The sequence below is a fragment of the Scyliorhinus torazame genome, chromosome 22 (genome assembly GCF_047496885.1).
Source record: "Scyliorhinus torazame isolate Kashiwa2021f chromosome 22, sScyTor2.1, whole genome shotgun sequence".
In the NCBI taxonomy this organism is placed as follows: domain Eukaryota; kingdom Metazoa; phylum Chordata; class Chondrichthyes; order Carcharhiniformes; family Scyliorhinidae; genus Scyliorhinus; species Scyliorhinus torazame.
In genome coordinates, this window is record NC_092728.1 from 83,108,971 (window position 1) to 83,134,042 (window position 25,072).

Here is a 25,072-nt window from a genome sequence, read left to right on the forward strand (position 1 = left end):
GGCCCCGACTGCTCGGAGTTTAACCACGCCCCCGCCAAGTGCCGCCCTCTCCATTGGGTGGCTCAGTGGGAAAGTTGAAAGTTCAAGGGCCGCCGGTCCCCTTAGCAACGCCAAGGGGAAGGAGTCAGGGGAGAGCGCGAGCGCCTTGCTTTGGCGGCGCAGCCCTACCGGCGTGAGTAGAGCAGGGGGAAAAGGCGTTACGTCCGTCAGTCATTGAGATGTTGGAGATAAATAAGCAGTGGGTGGGAAAAGGGAGCTGAAAATACACGCGTTGCATCAGTGTCTGCGGGGATTTCCTCCGACGGCTCCGGTTTCCTCCCACAGTCCAAAGATGTGAAGATTAGGTGGATTGGCTATGATCAATTACCCCTTAGTGTCCATAAAGTTAGGTGGAGTATCAGGGATAAGGTGGGGACTTGGGCGTAGGTAAATTGCTCTTTCAAAGGATTGGTGCAGACTCTATGGACCGAATGGCCTCCTTCTGCACTGTAGGGATTCTACATCTTTCCAGAGTCCCAACGGTTTTGAGATCCTTTTCGTCTTTGGTGTATTTGTCTGTGTTTCTGAATAGCAAGGGATGCCCATTGAATTTCCAGATGTTTGGGAAGGGCTTGCGTTTGTTCCAGTATTACAAGGATATTTCATGTAAATCTGGGGAACATGTGGATGTTGCGGCTGGTGTGAAAGCTTATTCCAAGGGGGCGCAACTAGCATCTAACATTTAACCCGCTAACAGGAGGTAAATGGATCATGACAACGTAAATACGAATGGCTTAAGGACAGAAAGCAGAGTAGCGATGAATGTTTAATTATCATACTGGGACTGTAGTGAAATATAAAGTGGTTCCCCACAAGGATCGATGTTATATGTTTTGTATATCTCATTAAGGTTTTTGTACATTGTATTTCTAAACTTGATCCCAAGGATTGGTACGAAACCTTGAGTGACTGCCTAATAATGCAGTTTCAAAACTATTCAGCGGGTAGTTCACTATAAGTAGCACATACCTCGATCTTGGTGCCTGTGTCAGATTTCTTTTAAATTGTAAATTATTTTAAGAACACATTGAGGTGCAATACGCTATGCAACAAATTGAAGTATTTATGTTAATGTAATTTAACGATTAAATTATGATTTAATTTGTTTTTATACATTTAACACATAATATGTAAGTTTAATTGTTCGATATCTGACACTTTCAGATTTCTCAAAAGGTTATGGAAATGCTATCTGCCTTGGAGCCAGGGGAAAGTCCTCAAAAAGCAACATGGTAGGATCTCAAAATATATATTAATTTAAATTGACTACCAATGGGTATTGTAACTGTAAAATGGTGCAGTAAAACAGAAATAGCATGTCCCCACGTTATTTTTTCTTCAGCTGTTGAAACTATATATGAATAATATATTTTTAACGGATGATATATAATTGTGTTCAGTATTGGTTGCCATGTCATTTTTAAAAAAGGACTAGCGAGGCTACAAAACAATGACAGCAGGATCATAGCAAGGAAAGGCTGGGTCTCTTTTCTCTTGAAAAGATAAGGTTCAGGGTCTTGTAAAATTATGAAGATTTTGATCGATAAAGTGTTTCCAATTGTGGGTGAGAGACCATAAATACAAGATAAATCACCAAGAACTCAAATAGGGATTTCAGAAGCCACAACTTTACCTGGAAAGTGATGAGAATGTGGAACTCGCTACCACAGATAATAAAGTGAATAATATAGATGCAATAAATGGGAAGCTAGATAAGCATATGAGAGAGAAAGGAATAGAGTGACTTGAGTTGTCTGAGGGAAGAAATTTGAGTGAAGCCTAAATGCTGCATGGATTGATTGGGCAGAATAGCTTACTTCTGTTCAGTATTTTCTATGTAATGATTATGACATTGAAGAGGATTGATGACTGAGTGAAAGCACCTGCAGAGTGGTTTGTCATGTTGCACATAATTCTTCCTTCCTAGATCAGTATATTGAAGTAAAGATGCATTGCATGGGCTTCTATTCTAACCCATTATTTTAAGACTTCAATTATATTCCTTGCTATATCAATTGTTCCTCAATCCTTTAGTTGACAGGCTTCTGAACACAGGCTTGGTGCTATTCGCTTTTGATTTATCTCATCTTCAACCCTACCCTCCTCAACCGTGGTAATATTTTGTGCTAGTACTTCTACCTAGATTTTTAAATAATAAACTTCGTAATGCTTTTCACACAATATTATATATCTTGGAATATAGAACCTTTTCCTGAATTGCCACCTTGCCGTGGTGGAGAGGCTTGAGCATTCTGTTGATCCCATGAGCAATGCCGTCGGGACGCGTATCAGACTCGCCAGTGCTGCAGACGGAAGGGAAGGCGGATGTCCTCGCCTTTGCCTCATTAATAGCCCGGAGACGGGTTCTGCTTGGGCGGAGGTCTCCTACTCTGCCAGTGCCTTTGCATGGTTGGGTGACCTTATGTCATTTGAAGAAGATCAAGTACACCATCAGGGGGTCAGTAGCAGTAAGATGGCAGCCATTCATTTCCTTTTTTAAAGGGCTAGTCACTCAGTTGTTAAGGGGTTTAGTTTAACGTTGGGGGGGTTAAGTTAATTTGTGCTTTTGATTGTCGTATTCTTTGTCATTGTAACTTAAATTAATTGTTTTATATTATTTTGTTTATGATGAAACATTTTCAATAAACATATTTTTTTTTAAAGCAATGCCATCGGGAGTTTTAAACTCCTGGCAGGGTCACCCATGATGATACGGTCAGAGGGGAGGAACCAGACAAAGCAGATCCAAAACAAGTCCTCAATGGTGGATCAGGCAGTAGTTACTCGTACGGTATCAACGGCTGCGATGGCAGATGAAGTCTGCAGCAATAAGGAGATCTCCAGTCATTGCGACTGACCTCCCCTCTTAGGACTAAGTGTCTGCTGATGTGCAACAGCATACCTACGTTAAAAGATGCAGTGCACCAGGCGTCTACCTAGAGGAAACCAACGCACCCACCACACAGACAAGCTCTGCAGCTATCGGCGAGAGGTGACGGGGACAAGATCATGGGATCTGAATGTCCCTAGCTTCAGATCAGCACATAGGCATTGGAGTTTGATTCAGTCATCTCGGTGTTGGAATAGGAAAAGGAGAGCGTTTCAGCAGCTTTCTTCACGACAGAGCAGCCTTCTTCAGGATTCACTCTGCTAACCCCACATGGGACTAGAAAAGGGGCCCTAAAAATATCGAAGTTAAACTCAATGTACGAACTCATGGATAATGAACAAAACAATTGACCATAACAGAGAACTGCCTTTGTTGTCTGTGAACTCAGCCACTTGTCGCTGCCCTGCAAGAGACCCGAAGAGCAGGCCATGGACAGCTGAGGAAAGATGGCGGTGGTTACACCACCTTCTGGAGAGCAAAACCCGAGGATCGATCCAGAATGCATGGAATTGGATTCACCATCAAGAATAAACTTGTGTTGGGGCAGCACGGTGGCGCAGTGGTTAGCATTGCTGCCTCACGGCGCTGAGGTCCCAGGTTCGATCCCGGCTCTGGGTCACTGTCTGTGTGGAGTTTGCACATTCTCCCCGTGTTTGCGTGGGTTTTGTCCCCACACCCCAAAGATGTGCAAGGTAGGTAGATTGACCACGCTAAATTACCCCTTAATTGGAAAAAAAATGAATTGGATACTCTAAATTTAGGGGGGGAAAAAGAATAAACTTGTGGACCAACTCTTGGAGCTCCAATCGGCATCAATGAGTGTCTCATGATCATCCGTTTACCATTCCGTTTACAACTTGCTGAGAACCAGCAAGCAACAGTTGTGAGTGCCTATCCTCCAACATTTGCCAATGATGGTCCAAAAAAGGCTTCTACACCACTCTGGACACCATGGCCGGGATTCTGCCCTACCCAGTGGGGCGGGGGGTCCCGGCGGGATGGAGTGGCGTGAACTACTCCGGCGTCAGGCCACCTCAAAGGTGCGGAGAAGGGGCCAAGCACTCACCGTGAGGGGCTAGGCCCGCGCCGGAGTGGTTTCCGCTCCACCAGCTGGCGTGGAAGGCCTTTGGCGCCACGCCAGCCGGGGCCGAAAGGACTTCGCCGGCCGGCGGAAGTCCGCGCATGCGCGGAAGCGGCAGCGGCTGCTGACGTCATCCCCGCGCATGCACGGGGGGGGGGGGGGGGTCTCTTACGCATCGGCCATGGTGAAGGCTGTGGCCGAGGCAGAGGGAAAAGAGTGCCCCCACGGCATAGGCCCGCCCGTGGATCGGTGTGCCCCGATCGCGGGCCAGGCCAGCGTGGGGGCATCCCCCGGGGCCAGATCGCCCCCCCCCCCCCCAGGACCCCTGAACCCGCCCGCGCCGCCTAGTCCCGTCAGTAAGAGAGGTGGTTTGATTCTCGCCGGCAGTGCAGGCATTCCAGCAACGGGACTTCGGCCCATCGCGGCCGGAGAATCGCAGGGGGGGGCCCGCCGACCGGCGCCGCGCGATTTCCGCCCCCCGCCGAATATCCGGTGCCGGAGAATTCGGCAACCGGCGGGTGCGGGATACACGCCAGCTCCCGGTGATTCTCCGACCCTGCCACCAAGGTAATATATGGACCCAACACCCTAGGCCTCAAACCGGCATGGAATAAGGATAATACCCTCTTGAGAGACAGAGGAAACATTGGCCTTTCAATGGAGCAAACTCTTCAAAGAATTCCTAAGCCATGATACAATTATAGATGAGGATGTTTTTGAGGAAAACCCCAACTCCCCATCTATGATGATCTTAGACTCCCACCAAGCATGGACAAAGTTGAAACCACCAGGAAACACGCGAAGAATGGAAAAACTGCAGGAGTGGGCCGGTTTCCGGTGGAGCTTTATAGACTTGGAGGGGAAGTCATCACCCGTCATCTCCATCAGCTGTTCCTGAAAATCTGGAACAGAGAAAAAAATCCTGCTGACCTCCGGGATGGGGTCATTGCCGCCAACATCAAGAAAGGAGATAAAGCGGACTGGGAACTACCGAGGAATCTCCCTCCTCTCCATCGCTGGGAAGATCATCGTCTGAATCCTCACTCGCCACCTTCACCCGGTCTCTGAAAAAATCCTTCTGGAAAGCCAGAGCATCTAATGACCGAACCGTTGAACAACGGACATGATTTTCGCTGCTCGACAACTTCAAGAGAATGCCAGGATCAACACCAACCACTCCACATGGCATTCATTGATCTGACCACAGCTTTTGACTCAGTTAGTCAGGAAGTGCTATGGAAGACCCTATCAAAGGCTGGCTGTCCAGAAAAATTCATCAACATCCTCAGACTTCTCCACAACAAGATGTCGGCGACAGAAATAAGACCGACACTTTTTGCGGCCCAGACTGGAGTTAAGCAGGGATGTGTCATCGCCCTCGCCCCCTTTGGGCGGCATGGTAGCTCAGTGGTTAGCACTGTTGCTTCACAGCGCCAAGGTCCCAGGTTCGATTCTCGCCTGGCAGACTGTGCAGAGTCTGCACGTTCTCCCCGTGTTTGTGTGGGTTTCCTCCGGGCGCTCCAGTTTCCTCCCTCCGTATACCCAAACAGGCGCCAGAGCGTGGCGAGTGGGGGATTTTCACAGTAACTTCATTGCAGTGTTAATGTAAGCCTACTTGTGACAAAGTTTATTATTATTCTCCATTTTCATTGCCACCATCTCTCACCTTGTCGAGAACAAGATTCCGAGTCTCCCTTTTGGTCCGTTCCTCAGTGTCAGGGATGACTTGCTTCCACTCGGGGAAGGTTAGTCCGATCGTGGATCCGCAGACTCTGCCACAGGTTTGACGGATGGTGTTTAATGGCATAGGTGGGTAGGACTCTAGATCCTGCGCTTTCTTTCTGGTGTTTGCGCTTGGCCTCCACGTGCTCCACCCTACGACACTCGAGGTGATTGATGCCTTCGTGGATGCTTTTTTTTCTCAGTTTGTGCGTTCTAAGGCAAGCGATTTTCATATGTCAATAGAGATGTCGCATTTATTTAGGGAAACTTTCAGAGTGTTCTTGCAGCGTTTCCTCTGCCCTCCTAGAGATCGCTTGCCATTGCAGAGCTCGAAGTAAAGCACTTGATTTGTGAGTCTTGTGTCGGACATGCGGGCTCTGTGGCCCGCGCACCGCAGTTGGTCAAGCGTGACCAGTGCCTCGATACTGGGGATATTGGTCTGGTAAAGGACGCTCACGTTGGTACGCCTATCCTGCCAGGGGTTTTCCAAGATTTTGCACAGGCTGCATTGGTGATGTCTCTACAAGGATTTGAGGTGTCTACTATACATTGTCCATGTTTCTGATGCATACAGTAGGGCAGGGACCACGGTTGCTCTGTAGACCATGAGCTAGGTTTAAGGTCTCGGTCTTCGAATACTCTGTTCCTCAGGCATCCAAAGACAACACTGGCGCATTGGAGTCACTGGATTTTGTCAACAATGTCTGAGAGGAGGCTGCTGAAATATGAGAAATGATCCACATTATCCAAAGGCTCTTCATGGATCTTGATGGTTGTTGGGCAGTGTGGAGTGGACATCGTCTACAGGATGGACGCAAAACGTCTCAATCTTAGCTGGTTTAAATCCAAGAAGAAAACAACACTGACATCGCTCAAGGGACTTCAGTATTCAGATGACATCGCCTTCTCCACTCTCTCAGAAGAGAATCTCCAAACCATGCTTGACACCTTTGCCGAACCACACCGAAGAATCAGTTTCCACTCAGGAAGACTCAAGTCCTTTGCCAATCTGCCTCAGGGCAAGTTTCATTCTCTCTCTCCATCAAGATCAACGGAGGAACCCTAGCAAACATGAAACACTTCCCATACCTGGGGAGTCACCTTTCATCTAAGGCTGCCATCGATGCAAAGATCCAACATCTTCTTTGATCTGTGAGTGCCTTCTTCGGGCGCCTAAGGACAAGAGTCTTTGACGACCATGACATCCGTGCTGACACCAAGATCCCAGTGTACAAGGCAGTCATCCTCGCATACAACTCAGAAACTTGGACTACATTCAGACGCCAGCTCAAGGCCATGGAGAGGTACCATCAATGCTGTGTGATGAATGGAGGATTTTAGAAGTATTGGATTCTAAATATTGGGGCTTTTTAAGGGTTAAAAGCCTAAGGGTTATAGTGTGTTTGACTGCAATGGTCATATTTTTAAAAAGGATTTTATTTGCAGGGTCTGCAGGCTTTTAGGAGCCAGTAGGTGAAATTGACCAGAGAAATGTGTTTTTCAGTCTGGCCTAATGCACTGTGGTTTGACTGGAGTACGTCCCTGGGGAGTTAATGTGCTTTTAGGCTGGAAAGTTCATTTGTTTTTAAGCTTGGGGAGATGATATCATTGCTGGGTGGAGCTAGGGATTCTGAGAGAGATTTTGAAAAAGCTTTGGGGAAGAGTTGAAGTCTGATCTAGCGACCCTTGTTTTCACCACAAAGGCAGTTTTCTCTCATAATAATGTAGTTATAAAAAGAGTAATAATATTTAAAGCATAGCAGTCTTGTCTGAGGACAAGGAAGCTGAAGCATGCCAGGTGAACCAGCTTTTTGAAGACATCTATCCAGAGTCTGCAGGGGTTCTAACAGGAGTTCAAATCTGTTCTGTGAAGCAAGAGCAACTCTGTCATGCTGATTTCAAGATGGATTGAGAGCTGTATATTTCTTGTTGTTTAACGGGGAATGAAGTTGTAGTGTTTAATGGGGTAATTGTAAGCTGTTCTCTCCGGGTGTGATGTTAAAGAGTTTAATATTGTATTCATAATAATAACGTTTTTATTTAAAAATATCAGATTCCTATTTCTTCATGCAATCACCCCTAGAGTCAATCATTCTTTCTGCACAGTCTTACAAATAAACTATAATATCAGGATTTTGGTCCAGTGTCCTAGCCACTGTTTGGGTCTGGTCTGGAATCGTAATAACTGTTTGGGACAGATTTGCCGCATCAGCTGGGAGGACAAGTTTACTAACATCAGCATCACCAAGGAGCTAAGAGCACCAGCATTGAGGCCATGAACATCTGAAACCAACGCTGCTGGGCTGGCCATATGCTCAGCATGTCAGAGTCCTGACTGCCAAAGCAAATCTCCTTTACCCAGCTCAAGGAAGGCTCTGAAACAAGAGGAAGACAAAAGAAACCCTTCAAAGACATCCTTGAAGGCTTACCTCAAGAAATGACATGTAGACACCAATGCCTGGGAGACCCTTGCTCAGAAGGGACCTACTTGGAGGAACCTCCTGATTGAAGGAACACAATTCTTCCGGGACACCCGACAGCAAGAGGAGGTCCGGAAAAGGAGCCTGAGAAAGGAATGATAATGATCACAAGTCCAAGGACCGATCCCACCTCCTGGAGACAACTGCCAAGTGTGCAGTAGAAGATGTGACTCTAAGATTGGGCTCATCAACTATGCAAGGCCCCACTGAACCCATGACCAGTAACACGGAGTTTCTTAAGTGGCCAATCATACTCGTTAGCGAGTGATCGTCAAAGAGAAGATTATATATGTATTTTAAAGAAAGCAAGATTTTTTAATTGTACGTTAACAGTGAGTATTGCTGGCATTATGCGAGCATTATATGTTGCCTATCTGCCAGTGAGCATTATGTGTTGCCCGTCCCGAATTGCCTTGGAGAAAGTGGTGATGGACCACCTTCTTAAAACACTGCAGGCCATTTCTCAGATTTGGTACAACTGAGAAGCTTGCTAAACCATTAAATAGAGCAATTGAGAGTTAACCGCATTGCTATGTGTATAGAGACACGCACATCGGCCAGACCTGGCAAGGATGGCAAATTTCACTTCCTCAAGGACATTCGTGAACTGGATGGGTTTTTGAGACAGTCCAGTAGTTTTATGGTCAGCATTACTGTTAAGAAAGGTATGGATGTTAGGGAACATGGGGAAATAAAAAGTCATGTCTTGAGGAATGTACATATTACAGAGAAGGAGGTGCAGGAAGTCCTAAATGCCCGGGACCTGATGAAATGTATCCCAGGACATTGTGGAAGGAAATTGCGGGTCCCCTAGCAGAGATATTTGAATTGTCGACAGCCACGGGTGAGTTTCCTGACGATTGGAGGGTAGCAAATGTTGTGCCTTTGTTTAAGAAGGACCGCAAGGAAAAGCCTGGGAACTACAGACCGGTGAGCCTAACGTCTTTGGTGGGTAAGTTGTTAGAAGGTATTCTGAGAGACAGGATCTATAGGCATTTAAAAAGGCAAGGACTGATTAGGGACATTCAGCATGGCTTTGTGAGTGGAAAATCATGTCTCACGAATTTGATTGAGTTTTTTGAAGAGGTAACCAAGAAGGTAGATGAGGGCAGTGCAGGCGATGTTATCTACATGGACTTTAGCAAGGCCTTTGACAAGGTAGCGCATGGTAGTTTGTTGCATAAGGTTAAATCTCACAGGATCTAGGGTGGGATGTAGAAGGTTGTGACCAGCGGTGTGCCTCAGGGATCAGTGCTGGGTCCACTGTTATTTGTTTCTTATATTAATGATTTGGATGAGAATTTAGGAGGCATGGTTAGTAAATTTGCAGATGACACCAAGATTGGTGGCATAGTGGACGGTGAAGAACGTTATCTCAGATTGCAACGGGATCTTGATCAATTGGGCCAGTGGGCCGATGAATGGCAGATGGAGTTTAATTTTAGATAAATGTGTGGTGATGCATTTTGGTAGATCAAATTGGGGCTGGACTTTCCAGGAATACTGGTTCATAGTTCCTTGAAAGTGGACAGGTGGGAAGGGTGGTGAAGAAAGCATTTGGCATTGGTCAGAACATTGAATACAGGAGTTGGGACATCTTGGTGAAGTTGTACAAGACATTAGTAAGGCCACTTGGAATACTGTGAGACACACAGGAAGAATGTGCAAACTCCACAAGGACCGTGACCCAGGGCCGGGATTGAACCTGGGTCCTCGGCACTGTGAGGCAGCAGTGCAAAACACTGTGCCACCGTGCCGCCCTGAGAGACATTTTTGAAAAAAGTTGAAGTAACTTATTTTTGTTGCTGGAGGCTGACATTTTTAAGATAATAGCATATTTATGTGAAACATATAGTTTGTTAGGAAGAAAATTTTAAATTGTATTGATACAAAATCATTAACCCCATGCTGTGAATATTATTATGAAGCAATGGTTTTGAACTGGGATTAGATTGCAGCCAGCTACAGGGAAAAGTAGGAAGTGCATACTATTCACAAGAGATTGTATTTTGTCATAAATTAAATTCTAAGAGGTTCTGCAGAATTCAATGTACATGGATTAGAAGGTAGTTTCCACCTCTCCCTCCTCATTAGCCATTTTCTGTGCCAGTTTTCCTCTTTTTTTCCCCTATTGCGTTGCACCTCGCAAGGCTACAGTTCCATGAGTGCCAATCACTCCATAGTACCTCACCCAAGCACCTATGTGTTAGTCATACGTGAGTCTTCATTTTTTTTAAAAACATGTTTTTATTGGTTTTAACAACTTTGTTACATATTTCAGTTTGTACTGATTAGTTTGCAAGTTTCATAGCCACACATAGTGTTTGGGAAGGCAACTTTGGAAAGACTGACGTTACATGACAAATATAGACTAAATACTTCAGTCTTCATAATGAGTGTTAACGAGCTCTTCCCCCATAAGCTACTATAGCCCAAAACATTTTTTTTCCACTTCTGAAATTGACCCACAGGCCCAATTCTACAGGCTTTGGTGGATGTAAACAAGTGGGAGAACATCAATTTTTAGGTTTTCATATAATCATTTCACAGGGACTCTCTTAATTAGATGTCATTCGCTATGCCAGAAATTTTGTTTTATTCAATAATTTTTCAGACTTATGGATGGCAATGACTCCCTGGTAACCATCTAATTGGCCTAGGCATTGTTTTATGCACTGTTGAGAAATTGGGGGGGGGGGGGGGGGACCATAAACCGTTCCCTAGATCAAAACTACTAACGTTTATTTAGAGCTATAGATTTGAATTGAAATATTCAGTACAACGTGTTCAGATACTACAAAGTATAAAATGTAAATATAACAAGATATTACCATAATGATGTTCATAAACATCTTTAGGTATAGATGCTTCTGAATGATATTCCTTCGTTTTTTGTTTTGCATACTAATTTGGACTTTAGGGACAAAACTTTTAGAATTCCAGTGATCAGGTACCAATGTTTGGAGAAAACTGAAATACTTTTAAATACAAAACACTAAGTCCTGCGCAGTACCTTTTTAGCTAATATCCACACCAAAGATTGGATCGGACTTTTATGTCTAAGATTTGTATATATGATGCCCAAAATATCCCACGTATTGTAAATAAAAAGCTTTTTTTTTTCTTTTTTTAATAAGAGTACCCAATTCATTTTACTTTCCAATTAGGGGGCAATTTAGCGTGGCCAATCCACCTACCCTGCACATCTTTGGGTTGTGGGGGTGAGACCCACGCAGACACTGGGAGAATCTGCAAATTCCACACGGACAGTAACCCGGAGCTGGGATGCTAACCACTGTGCCACCGTGCCGCCCCAGTAATTAAAAAGATATTGATAATCAAGTCAAGTACGGACACAGGAAAACGCAATTAAACAAAATGAACAGTAACACTTCTACTTTGCAGAGGCATTAAATAATATTAGGCTACAAAGAAATATTATCTAAAACAACTTTATTTATTAAAATGAATACCAACATAAGATTAAATACTGATGTCAACATTAAAATAATTTTCATCTTTAATATACATAATTTAAAGAATATCATGAGCCCAATAGTAATTTAACTGTTTCACAAAACTATGTTTGCCATAGTTAGGTTTGGTTCAGTAACAATGATACAAAGTATCATGAAACAGGGGTAGTCTTACAGAGTTCAGGTATTGTAGATAGATTTTGTAACAAGGGGTATGTTCGATATAAACTGTGTTTTGTAATTCATACATCTTAATTGAGAATAAAGTAGTCCAGTTTGTGTGCATTTGTCTTTTCTTTACTTTAATAAATAGTTTTTAATAATTGTTACACGGAGACTAGGCTATTTATTCTCACTGGGGTTTTGCTTGTCTCCTCACACTCAAACAAAATTTTTTAAAAATACACCTCCGCGAACTGGTGTTCCAAGTTGGGATACCTTCACAGATAACATTAGCATGTTTTCTGACGCCAGAAACAATAATTGCTGAATTTTAATTAGTTTTCCAAAAATAAGAATTACATTTATTATACTTTTTTTCCTTTGCCTCAATGACCATAAGGAGATGTGCTTTCTCTTAGCAGTTCTCTTCCAAGATTACAAATGGTGATTTGGTCACAAGTTGTAGCAAATCTGTCTGATCTTCACTTTTGGAAAACTTTTGCTTGAGTTGGTAGGAATGCATAAAGTGAGGATGCCATAAAAATGCAATAATAATCGCTTAATGTCACAAGTAGGCTTCAAAGAAGTTACTGTGAAAAGCCCCTAGTCGCCACATTCCGGCTCCTGTTCGGGGAGGCTGGTACGGGAATTGAACCCGCACTGTTGGCATTGTTCTGCATTACAAGCCAGCTGTTTAGCCCACTGTGCTCAATGGTTAACTCATCAGTGTTATCCTCACATGCAGATAGCTTTTCCTATCCTAGAATGTGGGCCTTGAGGCACTGTTTTTAACCACTTGGTTTGTTTGAAATCCAGTTATGAGATGGTTAGCAACATTATAAAAGTAATATATGAAAACAGAGTGCTGACAAAGCTCAGCAGGTCTGACCGCATCCGTGGATAGTGAAAAGTGTCAAGTTCATGCGACTCTTCTTCAAGAGTTAAAGAGAAGGAGAAATGTAATAGGTTTTACTTTTTAAAATAAATTTAGAGTAGCCAATCATTTTCTTTCCTAATTAAGGGGCAATTTAGCGTAGCCAATCCACCTAACCTGCACATCTTTGGGTTGTGGGGGTGAGACTCACGCAGGCACGGGAGAATGTGCGCACTCCACACGGACAATGACCCAGGGCTGGGATTGAACCCGGGTCCTCAGCACCATAGGGTGCAGTTTGAGATTTCCACTGGAGCTGCCATTCTTTGCTGGTCAGCAACATGTTGCACCACAGTGCTGCCTGTAATAGATTTTATATTCTTTCAATTTGGTCTACTGCATTTGTTGCTCCCATTGTGGCCTTCTTTCTATTGGGGAGACTAAACGCAGACTCGGTGATCACTTTGTGGAACACCTTCACTCAGTCCGCCAGTATGACTCCAACCTCCTTGTTCCTTGCTATTTCAACTCAACATGTCTGTCTTTGGCGTGCTACAATGTTCAAGTGAAGCTCAACGCAAGCTGGAGGATCCACATCTTTCCTTATGATTAGGCACTTTGGCACTTTACAGCCTTCTGGACTTAAAGATTGAGTTTGACAACTTCAGACCACAAACTCTCTCCTCCCTCTTGACCCATTTTTATAATCCCATTTTTTTGTCCTAACTGCCACATCCTGGCCATGTGTCACTTGTTTTTAAGTTTTGCTTTCACAGAGTACGTTCCTTGTTCTGCTATTAACACATTCTACTATCTAACCATTATTTATTTATTAAAATAAATTTAGAGTACACAATTCATTTTTTCCAATTAAGGGACAATTTAGCGTGGCTAATCTCTACACATCTTTGGGTTGTGGGGGCGAAACCCACACAGGCATGGGGAGACTGAGCAAACTCCACACGGACAGTGACCCAGAGCCGGGATAGAACCTGGGACCTCAGCGCCGTGAGGCAGCAGTGCTAACCACTGCGCCATCGTACTGCCCTTACTGTCTAACCATTATGCCACTATCAACACCTTCTTCTGTCTCATAACACTCCATTGGTCTTGTGCCCATGACACCGTTGTTAAACCTCTCCTGAGCTCCCTATCCTTGATCTTCTATTTTTTCCACCTGCTCCGCCCACTCTTAAACAGTATAAAATCCATCACATTTTTCCCTCTCTGTAGTTCAGAAGAGCCATACAAACTCAAAATATTAACTTTGTTTCTCGCTCCATAGATACTGTCAAACCTGCTGAGTTTTTCCTGCATTTTCTGTTTTTACTTAAGATTTCCAACATCTGCAGTTTTTGACTTTTATTTTAGCAATAAAAGCTATATACAACGATCCAAATATATACAGATATGAATGGAGAACTAGGAAGGATTCATACATCCATCCAGGAATGTTCATTTCCCTTTGTGACAATCTAACAGCGTCCATGTTCTCCTTATCAACAGGTTTTCATCAAGAAGTTAACAACTGTCAATCTACCCCAGATATGGGAAACTAGTTACATTTTTCCATTTACATAAGCACAGCCATTAATAATTTAAATTTAAGATTAAAGTACTGCTGTTGATCACTAAAGCAGCAACCAATTAATTAAAAAATATATATTTTTATTCTCCTTTTTCACATTTTAGCATATTTACAACAACAAATAATTAACAATTACAACAAATACAATGGCAATCCCCTCATCCCACCCACCCTCAAACAGCTCCCAACATTTCGAATATAAAACACCAATGAGAAAGAATCATTATGCAATCATACATTCCAAGCCCCCCCCCCCCACCACCCCCCCCAAGCAGAAATCTAAAAGCTGATTATTTGCTGGTGCAACATGTTGCTGACCAGCAAAGAATGGCATCTCCAGTGGAAAGACATGATTTCAGGAATCCTCCACTACACCTAGGAAAAGAGTGTTGGCACAGTGGCTTCAAACATATTTCTCCACCACTTCAAAAATACCTGACCTGCTTTCCTATTCTGCTGCCTGGTAAAGATACAAATCAGTTTTATTTGTAGAGCCAAAACTTTCAGTTCTGGTTTCTCTCTTTGACAATGCTGCTTCTCACTCTGTGAACATAAGGGCAAACAGGTTGGAGAATAGCACAGTGGGCTTGTAATGCAGAACAATGCCAGCAACGTGGGTTCAATTCCCGTATCGGCCTCTTCGAACAGGTGCCGGAATGTGGCGACTAGGGGCTTTTCACAGTGACTTCATTGAAGCCTACTTGTGACAATAAGCGATTATTATTATATTAATATCCTAGTGAGTCAGCCATTCACAAGCCAGGATCTGAGAGATCCATAGAGAGAGTTTCCTTAACTGCATACTGTAATTATTTTCTGGACTTTTTAATGTCCTCTTTGCCTTGGAGGATTTTGCATGTGTTCACAGTACACTTGGAACTTTCTGTGACTGTCATATACAGGAGGACACCAAGTGTATCTTTGAAAGAAATGAAATCATAATTTCATTTTATTATTGAACATTTTTGTTTGAATGGGATATATCTATTCATGGTACCCGTTTTATGGTATTGGGTAACCCAGTGCTATGGTATTAAACCATTTTGAAGTATTCCTAACCTCAATGCTGTGGAATACCTAAAGAGGGGAGCAAGTACAACAACAGAAATCTTGTGAGGGAAAAAATATTGTGCAGTAAGTTTCACAATAAATGTTGATTGTTATATTATATAAAGAATCTAACCAAGAACTGGAGGTTGATAATGATGTTCCTTATAGTGAACTGTCCAGAGGAGCTTAAAGACTAATGCCTATCTTTCACTGAGAGTGAATTTTAATGTCTGAGCTAAGTAGACCGGTTTGAATTTGTTCATTTCGCTCTCCCCAACCCCATTTACAGGTATGCTCTTGTACCAAGAGGGGAGAATCCAGATGTCCGAGTTGGTCATACTCTCACATACATTCCAGATACTTCTGAGAAAGGGAAGGTCATTATAGTTGGAGGAGCAAACCCAAATGGAAGTTTTTCTGATGCCCACATCTTAAATCTGGGTAACAATAGTTTTTTTGTTTGTTTGTCTGCAACTGTTGAAATTGAAGTTTTCAATGTACTAATTTATATTAATATGAAATTCCAGAATTAACATTGCTGAAGTTTTGTTGTTTTCCCTCTCCTCTACACAAAACCTAGATTTGCTACTGTATTTTTGTAGTGTGCCCAGTCAGGCTTTTGAATAAAAAAAACAAAGTGATCTTGGAAGTAACTGGAGAATAATTTTGGTTAAGAAAGCAACATGTTGACAACACCAACTCCCATCCGCTCAGGGTCATGATTGCTCACATTGTGAGTTCAGTCTCTGTTCTGTCTTTGCATTGTTCTTAACCCTAGAAAGTTACAGAATAAAAATATTCGGGTCTATGTTCATAGATCTTTGAAAGTTGCCACTCAAGTGGACAGAGCTGTGAAGAAGGCCTATGGTGGGCTTGTGTTCATTATTAGAGGGATTGAATTTAAGAGCCGTGAGGTGATGATGCTGCTGTACAAAACCTTGGTAAGGCCACATTTGGAGTACTGTGTGCAGTTCTGGTCGCCTCATTTTAGGAAGGATGTGGAAGCCTTGGAAAAGGTGGAAAGGAGATTTACCAGGATGTTGCCTGGAATGGAGAGTAGGTCTTACGAGGAAAGGTTGAGGGTGCTAGGCCTTTTCTCATTAGAACGGAGAAGGATGAGGGGAGACTTGATACAGGTTTATAAGATGATCAGGGGAATAGATAGAGTAGACAGTCAGAGATTTTTCCCTGGGTAGAACAAACCATTACAAGGGGGCATACATTTAAGGTGAATGGTGGAAGATATAGGGGGGATGTCAGATGTAGGTTATTTACCCAAAGAGTAGTGGGGGCATGGAATGCACTGCCTGTAGAAGTAGTTGAGTCGGAAACATTAGGGACCTTCAAGCGGCTATTGGATAAGTAAATGGATTATGGTAGAATGATGGGGTGCAGATTAATTTGTTCTTAATCTAGGACAAAAGTTCGGCACAATATCGTGGGCCGAAGGGCCTGTTCTGTGCTGTATTTTCTATGTTCTTTATTGTCACAAGTAGGCTTACATTAACACTGCAATGAAGTTACTGCGAAAACCCCTAGTCGCCACATTCCGGCACCTGTTCGGGTACACAGAGGGAGAATTCAGAATTCTCAGCTGGTATGGGAATTGAACCTACGCTGCTGGCCTTGTTCTGCATCACAACCAGCTGTCTAGCCCACTGAGCTAAACCAGCCCCCTAGCTGATTGAGTCCAAGCCTTACCACTCTTTGGATTTCTGTAGGTTGCTGCAATGGACTCTTGATGTCGAGTGGTTCTGTTGGATTTAAATGCCATAGATTATCATAGAATTTACAGTGCAGAAGGAGGCCATTCGGCCCATCGAGCCTGCACCGGCTCTTGGAAAGAGCACCCTACCCAAGGTCAACACCTCCACCCTATCCCCATAACCCAGTAACCCCACCCAACACTAAGGTCAATTTTGGACACTAAGGGCAATTTATCATGGCCAATCCACCTAACCTGCACATCTTTGGAATGTGGGAGGAAACCGGAGCACCCGGAGGAAACCCACGCACACACTGGGAGGATGTGCAGACTCCGCACAGACAGTGACCCAAGCCGGGGTCAATGCTGCTTTGTAACTTCACAACCAGTGACTCCAAAGTGAGATGCAATTTTAGCTTTCTTTGAGTGAGACTATTGTTTTTTTGAGACACAACATTGAATGACACAACCATGAGGTTTTTAAATATGTTACAATGTTGATCCAGACGGCTTGGGCCAAACACTAGATATGGTGAATATTGTGATTGGCTACTATCAATTGTGAGTTAAGCATCTGTGCACAAAACAAATATAAATTATGCAATAATGTGTAATATGTGATATGTCTAAACTATTTTAAACAAGAACATGCCATTAGTCTTAGCATTCAAACACACACTAAACAGGTGAGTTCTTCAAAGTTCAATTAAAGTTGCTTGATGGCGTCTCCAAGATGCTAGATTGCCTCTGCAATGCCAGAAGGTGCTCATCCATTTCTCCAATATCAAATGTTTGCAACCCTACATTATCAACTAGTATATGTGCAATGGTCTCCCATTCCTTCTCACCTATTTCCCTACTTCTGTGACTTTCTTTGTTTAAACACCACTTTGCAGAGTCACCTTTTGCAATGTTTGTTTTTTTGCAGTAGTGTTTTAGTGGCAGGGATCCAGTAATGTAATATGCTAATGATTGCTATGATATCAGGGCATGCCTGATGCAATTCTAATCGAGCAGTCCATTCATTTGGTTATTTGTACTGTTGTTAAGACACATCCGTTGTACAATATTTCTTTTTTGAGACTATCTCTCTTTATTGCTTTGTATCCTTGGCTGTGCATTCACTAATTTTGTTCCTCATAAATAGACAAACATGAGTGGGATATACCAGAGTGGAAGGGGTTACTGCCACGATATGAGCACTCCAGCTTTGTTCCAGTGGGCAGACCTGGCGACCTTTGGCTATTTGGTGGTGCAGATGAATCTGCAAACAGGAACTGTGTCCAAGTTTTGAACTTTGGTAAAGTTATATTTGATACATTGATTCTACAGCCATTCATCAGCTACAAACAACTAAACCTTTAGGACTTTTCCTAATCACTCTGGTATAATGTCAATGTCATATGATTTACACACATTGAGCAAGACTGCTGATACTTACAAATCATACATTCTCTCAAAATTCCTAATTATTAAAAAGTATTTATTTACTTGGAAAAGTATAATTGTGTAACATACCTTTAATCTTTGCTTAGCAGTATTTTATATTGTTAAAAATAAATCTGATTCCTCTGTAAATTGCATTTTTCATGTATAATTCATCGTCATATGTATGCTGCTAATGCAATAAATAAACTTCTGTCATTTTTGAACAGAAGAAAAAAAAGCCCAAAAGGCCTTGGTTCAAAGAAAAATAAACCTGTAATTAAAAAAACGTTGCAAGTTCAAAGCAGGTCAATCAATATCTGCTGATGGTGAGTTTAATAATAATCTTTATTAGTGTCACAAGTAGGCTTACATTAACACTGAAATTAAGTTAATGTGAAAATCCCCTAGTCACCACAGTCTGGCGCCTGTTCGGGCACACAGAGGGATAACTCAAAATGTCCAATTCACCTAACAAGCACGTCTTTCAAGACTTGTGGGAGGAAACCGGAGCACCCGGAGGAAACCCACGCAGACACTGGGAGAACTTGCAGACTCCGCACAGTGACTCAATCAGGCAATCGAACGCTGGTCCCTGGTGCTGTGAAGCAGCAGTGCTAACCACTATGCTACCATGCCGCCCTATGTATTCATCATTTTCTCTATGTAAATAGCGCAGCAATATGTGGCATGAAGAGATACTCTCGGAGTTGTGAATAGTCAGATTTGTACTGACTTGCCACTTACCATGCAAGAAGGTAGCTCACCATCAACAATCTGTGCATTTCATGCAAATGCTGCTTTTGCACTGTTAAAACAAATTAAACTTGGGGCAGCACGGTGGTGCAGTGGTTAGCACTGCTGCCTATGGCGCTGAGGACCCTGGTTCAAATCCCGGCCCCGGGTCACTGTCCGTGTGGAGTTTGCACATTCTCCCCGTATCTGCGTGGGTTTCACCCCACAACCCAAAGATGTGCAGGCTAGGTGGATTGGCCATGCTAAATTGCCCCTTAATTGGAAATAAATAATTGGATACACTAAGATTTAAAAAAAACAAATTTAACTTGGCGTGGAAAGTTATGGCCAGTAATGTGCAGATTGCAGAACTCTGAGATTCAGAGAGATCTAGGTGTTTTGGTACACAAAAGGCCCCTTAACCTCTCTGTTTCAAAAAAGCAACAATGGAAACTATGGAATTTCATTCTTCAGGGACGTAAATTGTTCCTGGAGGTTTTAAAAATTTACAATGTTTACATTCTTTTTGTTTCTTTTCTCATCAAATCCAATCTTTTGCTCTCTTTGTATCCAATTTGACTTTAATTCACCGAGGTACCTTGTCCGCTGCTTTCTGACTCACCATACCTCATTGGTTAAGAAAATAAGATGGTGGGCCTGTTGCCCACTCAGGTCCCAGATGTCAATTGACCTCACGGCTTATAGTTCCAGCATTTTGGAGTGCAAATTACTTTCAAGCTGACGAGCGAGGAGAAAAATCTATCGCGTGGGGCATACTGCAAGATGCCCTGCTCCAGAAATCTTTGGGCCATTGTCTTGTATATAACTCTTCATCAAATTCTAACAGAGGAGTTGAGTTATTTTTCCAATATATGCCATGTATTCTGAAGATCTGTTACTTGCACTCATTTTAATTAAAGCTTCAATACACAGGCTACAAATACGAGCTCAAAATGATCATTACTTACCAGCCATAATAGCTCTAATCTGTGTGTGCTGTCTAAACCAGAAACTGGAGTGTGGAGAAGCCCAGCAGTAAATGGCACTCCACCAACACCCCGAACATGTCATGGCTCTGCTGCAGCTATTGGAGATTGCCTCTATGTTTTTGGCGGTGGGGACAAGGGAGCAGAACCTGTACAAGATACACAACTTCATGTGTTTGATAAAGGTACAAATAAACAGTTTATGAAATAAAAGCTTTGAAGTAATCCTGAATTTAAGGAGGTTTAATTTATATACCCAAGTCATAGGGAATGAAGAAAATTGAGCCTGGAGGTAGTGAGGGTTTGGTGTCAGTAGAGGCAAGGTACAGGTTTTGGCCCAGTGCAGTCGATGTTATGGTCAAGATATAGGGTCAACTCAGTTTAACAAGCCATCCAGTGTAAGAGAACTTGGATTTGTCATTTGCTGGATACCTCAAAACCCTTAATTGGTAACGAATTACCTTTTAGATGTGAGTTTGGTAGCATCGGAACCAATTTGTGTGCATGGTTTCATAAACAACAAATGTTCACTTAACCATAGAACCACAGAACAGTGCAGGAGGCCATTCGGCCCATTGAGTCTGCACCGGCCCTTGGAAGGAGCACTGGTTGGCACCTCTGACAATCAAGCACCCCTCATTCGTCGCTTGAGCGTCTGATCATATTATATGCTCAAATACTGGGTTTGTACTTCAATCTATAACCTTTTGACTTGAGAGGCAAGAATACGGCAAATGAACCAAGGAGATGGCAGTGAATGTCTCCCAGGACTTTGTGTATTTTCCCTGATTAAAGGTGATTATCCAGTGTGTATTTTCCCTGATTAAAAGATTACCCAAACTATAGATACTCTGTTACTCCCTTGCCAGAGGTTGGTAAGTAACTTACTTCCAGAAATATATTGCTGCCACTTGATAGCTTTTGGGCCATTTTGCAAAAGTTACTTAACTATCCTTGACGCTGCAATCATGTGCATTTGTTCACTTCTGAGGGGCAAATAATACGGTTAAATTGTTATCAATATTTAGCAATTAATTTTTTCGCCACGTGAAAATGCTAATGCAAATGCATCTACGTTTTAGCCACACTCAGCTGGTCACAGCAGTCAACAGAAGGAAAACCACCAGCCTCAAGACATGGCCATGTGATGGTTGCTGTTGGTAGCAAATTATTCATCCACGGTGGATTAGCGGGGAAGTTTTTTTTTAATGATATGTATTTCATTGATACAGGTAAGTCGTGTACATAACAATGCCTGTAGCAATCCTTGTTATTTGAAGTGTTTTGGAAACTTTGCAGTCTTGGTTTAAGGAAATCTGCACAAGTTGTGGCCAGCTATTGAACAATACGGCCTCAACCGGGACCTGGGATTCATGTCGCATTACATTCATCTCCCACCGTCTGGCCTGCAGAATCCGACCAACTGTCCTGGCTTGACCCAATTCACACCTCTTTAACCTGGGGTTACCCCATCTCTGGATCTGTAAAGATTTAATCACCTGCTAATGCTCGCATTCCAAGCATTGTCTGGCATCTTTGAATCTGTCTATATATGTTTCTGGAACATATCTCTTCATTCACCTGAGGAAGGAGCAGCGCTCCGAAAGCTAGTGACATCAAAACAAACCTGTTGGACTTTAACCTGGTGTAAGACTTCTTACAATACAGGATGAAGACGGGGAGCAGTTTGCCTGGCTGTTCTCATCAGATTTGTAATCATCCCCTGTACTGGGGTACCTAAAGGAGGGGGACATTTGGAAGATAAATCAAAACAAATGATATTAAAGAGTGCTTGGAGCCTGATCTGACAGTAAACTGTTCTTGATTTTAAACTCTTTGAATGGAATTCTAGATATATTCTGATTTTTTTTGTTTTTTATCATGTACAGCTGCAGTTAACATGAAATGGAAAAAAGTAAAAATTAAGGGTGACATCCCAGGAGGCTGTGCAGCTCACTCTGCATTTTCCCATGGAAAGTACATCTTCATCTTTGGTGGTATGGATGCCACCGGAGCATTGAATACCATGTACAAGTATCATATTGGTAGGTGCTTTCAATTCCTTCTGCACCCCAAGGGTCTGTGATGGGGTTGTTCATTTGAAAATCTATCCAGCAACAGGCCAGTCCCAATAATTTTACTTATTTAAAATGAGCCCAATTTTAATTGATATGGTGGCTTCTTCTTGGAAAATTATGCAAATTATCCTGTTAAATAATCTGCATGAGGATCTCTCCCATGTACTGGATTTCCAAAATGTCAGTGTAAGAGATGCAAAATATTTTTTGTTACCCGTAATCCAGAAATGTTAAAATGGGGGAACCAAATTGACTTATTGGCTTTCTATTAACTTAATTTCTATTTAATTTTAAAATGTAAATAGTTTTGGTTCTACTGGCAATTTTTTCTACCTTTCCCTGGCCTATTGGTACATTCTGTCAACAACTGCCACACTTAGATTCCTCTGCTCACATGCAATTCACAGCAGGTGCTGGACAACCTGTTTCCAGGCAGCTGTCCATATTGGTTTATGACTATTTGTTATATTAAATAATTATTAAGAATGTTCAGCCTTGGGGTGGCATGTGGCATAGCGGTTAGCACCGGGACTGAATCCCAGCCCTGGGTCACTGTCCATGTGGAGTTTGCACATTCTCCGTGTCTGCGTGGGTTTCACCCCCACAACCCAAAAGATGTGCAGGATGGGTGGATTGGCCACACTAAATTGCCCCTTAATTGGGTACTCTAAATTTATTTTTAAAAATAGAATGTTCAGCTTGTGTGTGTTTAAAATATGCCTTACTATAACTGCTGCTTTTATTGCAGCTGTGCAAGTGGGCAGTCTATCCCAGGCAAAAAGGAAATTATTCAAGGGGAGAGTTTAATAGTATTGTTAGAAAACCCAGTTTAGAAGTTTGACTTTAAATGATATGTTTTCACTTCCAGAAACAAATTGCTGGACACGGTTAGAATTTGATTCCTCTCTGCCACCAGGACGGCTGGATCATGCCATGTGTGTTATACCCTGGAAAATAAGAGAATATGAATCTTCATCTCCTGCATCAAGCAATGGTCTATCTGCTAAGGGGAACACACACAAGGAATCTAAAAAGCAAAGTGGGAATGATGGAAATTTTACTCAACAGAATTGTTCAGTAGTTCAAAATCAAACAAAGAACATTGTGAATCTGTGTTTGATATTTGGTGGCATGGACACTCAAGGGGAAGTTTATAATGACTGTTTTGTCACACTAATCGATGGCTATTGACTGCATTAGCTACATTCTCCCCAGCAACCCTGTGGATATTATTTAATATAAGTTGGTGAATCATGTTGCCAAATCAAAACCGTGGATGCTGCAAATGCTTGGGTCTGATTGCATCGGTGGCATTCTCCCCACGGTAGCTACCTAGCATTTGTTTTTAGGTTGTTAATTCACTTTTTAAAAAGATTGAACTCTGATCATAGAATCTACTATAATACCATTTGTATTTGGCAGTTCTTTTTGAAAAAGCTGCACTTCGATTTCCACAACTCTCAACCTCCACCATCCTTACTGAGCCAGCGATAGTAACGCCTGTGCCATGGATTCTCAGCATAGGTTAAAAGGTTAAAGCAACAAACATTTATTTTCTGCCTTTATACTTTCAATCGCATTGAAAAATTAACACAAGATTTGGCATTCCTGCATGTTTTTACAACATGGAGAAACTTTATGTAATCAAATGCAAGTGTTGTCCTTCGATTTGCAGGTGTACCTTATACCAGATCAGCTTTAAACATTTTAAACTGATTGTAGCACTACCCTCCAATTTTGTTTCTTAGCCTTTGGGCTAAGATCAAGGCCAAGATAGTACAATGCCTTTGTGTTAGCTTGGATCTTGTATGTCTCAGAATTAGCTTCGAATTGTTTTTTTGACCAAGCAATGAGATGATTAAGGATTTGCCCTACCCACTTTTCCTTGGGTTTGTAACTTTAAAATATTTTTTAGAAAATCTTATAGTCAGATTCTAATGTAAAGAACAGTTGTGAAAGCTGAAGATGTTGTGCATATAAACGTTGTAAGAGTCATACATTAAAAAGGAATTTTATTGAAATTGCGATGGTATTTTGATACAAAGTTTTAGAGAAATAAAGAAATGAATGTAGAAGTTACATCAAGAATTCACATGCCTTAATGTTGGCTCATGTTTACTATTGTTGGTGTTGATACCAAATAATAATGTCATGCTGTACCAAACTCCCTGGTAAAAATTGGTGTTGGGCAATCAAGCCAAAGTATAAAGCAATACAGAATGCTGGTGTCTGGCCATCTGTGATAACCAAAAACTAATTTGGCATAGTTTGCAAGATGAAATAACTGTAGAAATAGAACACTTACCTCAATTTGTTCTAAACACTTGGGTTGTGTGCATCATACAAGACAAAGGGGGCTCAAATTCAAATAATTTAGAAGTTCATAGTCAATGTAGAAACCTAACCAAATAATAAAATTTATTCACCTTTGATGTACTAGTCCTCATTACTGATGGTGGTTATTTATTTAATTGGACAGTTGTAGTAAATGCCAAATCAGGTTCTAATTAACAAGTTAATCAGCAATATTAAATGGCATAAAACCATCATGATTGCCACTGATACAAGATAGACATGGCACAGTATGCAATCCTTTGTTCCCATTTGCTGCCTATACCATCTATAGGTCAGAGCACTTGGATTCTATCTGTACCTTGTATTGTTAAGTGTATTAGTCAACAATAGCAATGACCAATTTCATAACTTGAAAAGCAGGACACATATCCAGACTCCAATGTTAACTCAGTTTCTCTATCCTTCCACCAATGCTGCTGAGTTTTA

The 25,072-nt window shown here is 42.2% G+C and overlaps 1 protein-coding gene across 3 annotated transcripts; it reads left to right on the top strand.

Annotated features, from left to right (window-relative positions):
- Nucleotides 1–58: 58 nt before the first annotated feature.
- rabepk (Rab9 effector protein with kelch motifs) lies at nt 59–24,919 on the top strand. Of its 3 annotated transcripts, none has more exons than XM_072488461.1 (8): nt 59–172; nt 1,204–1,271; nt 15,652–15,803; nt 18,215–18,367; nt 20,237–20,398; nt 21,296–21,445; nt 22,103–22,258; nt 23,160–24,919. In XM_072488461.1, the coding sequence occupies exons 2-8, from the start codon at nt 1,219–1,221 to the stop codon at nt 23,480–23,482; spliced, it is 1,149 nt and encodes a 382-aa protein (XP_072344562.1). In that variant the 5' UTR covers nt 59–172; nt 1,204–1,218; the 3' UTR covers nt 23,483–24,919. The 3 variants fall into 3 exon arrangements, with proteins under 3 accessions (XP_072344562.1, XP_072344564.1, XP_072344563.1); XM_072488462.1 differs by lacking the exon at nt 59–172 and adding an exon at nt 251–739; XM_072488463.1 differs by lacking the exon at nt 18,215–18,367.
- The last annotated feature ends 153 nt before the right edge of the window (nt 24,920–25,072 follow it).

Coding starts and splice junctions, on each gene's coding strand:
- rabepk (XM_072488461.1), top strand. CDS start 1,219: ATGGAAATGCTATCTGCCTTGGAGCCAGGGGAAAGTCCTCAAAAAGCA. Junction 15,804..18,214: donor TGCCCACATCTTAAATCTGG/GTAACAATAGTT, acceptor CCTCATAAATAG/ACAAACATGAGTGGGATATA. Junction 18,368..20,236: donor TGTCCAAGTTTTGAACTTTG/GTAAAGTTATAT, acceptor TGTCTAAACCAG/AAACTGGAGTGTGGAGAAGC.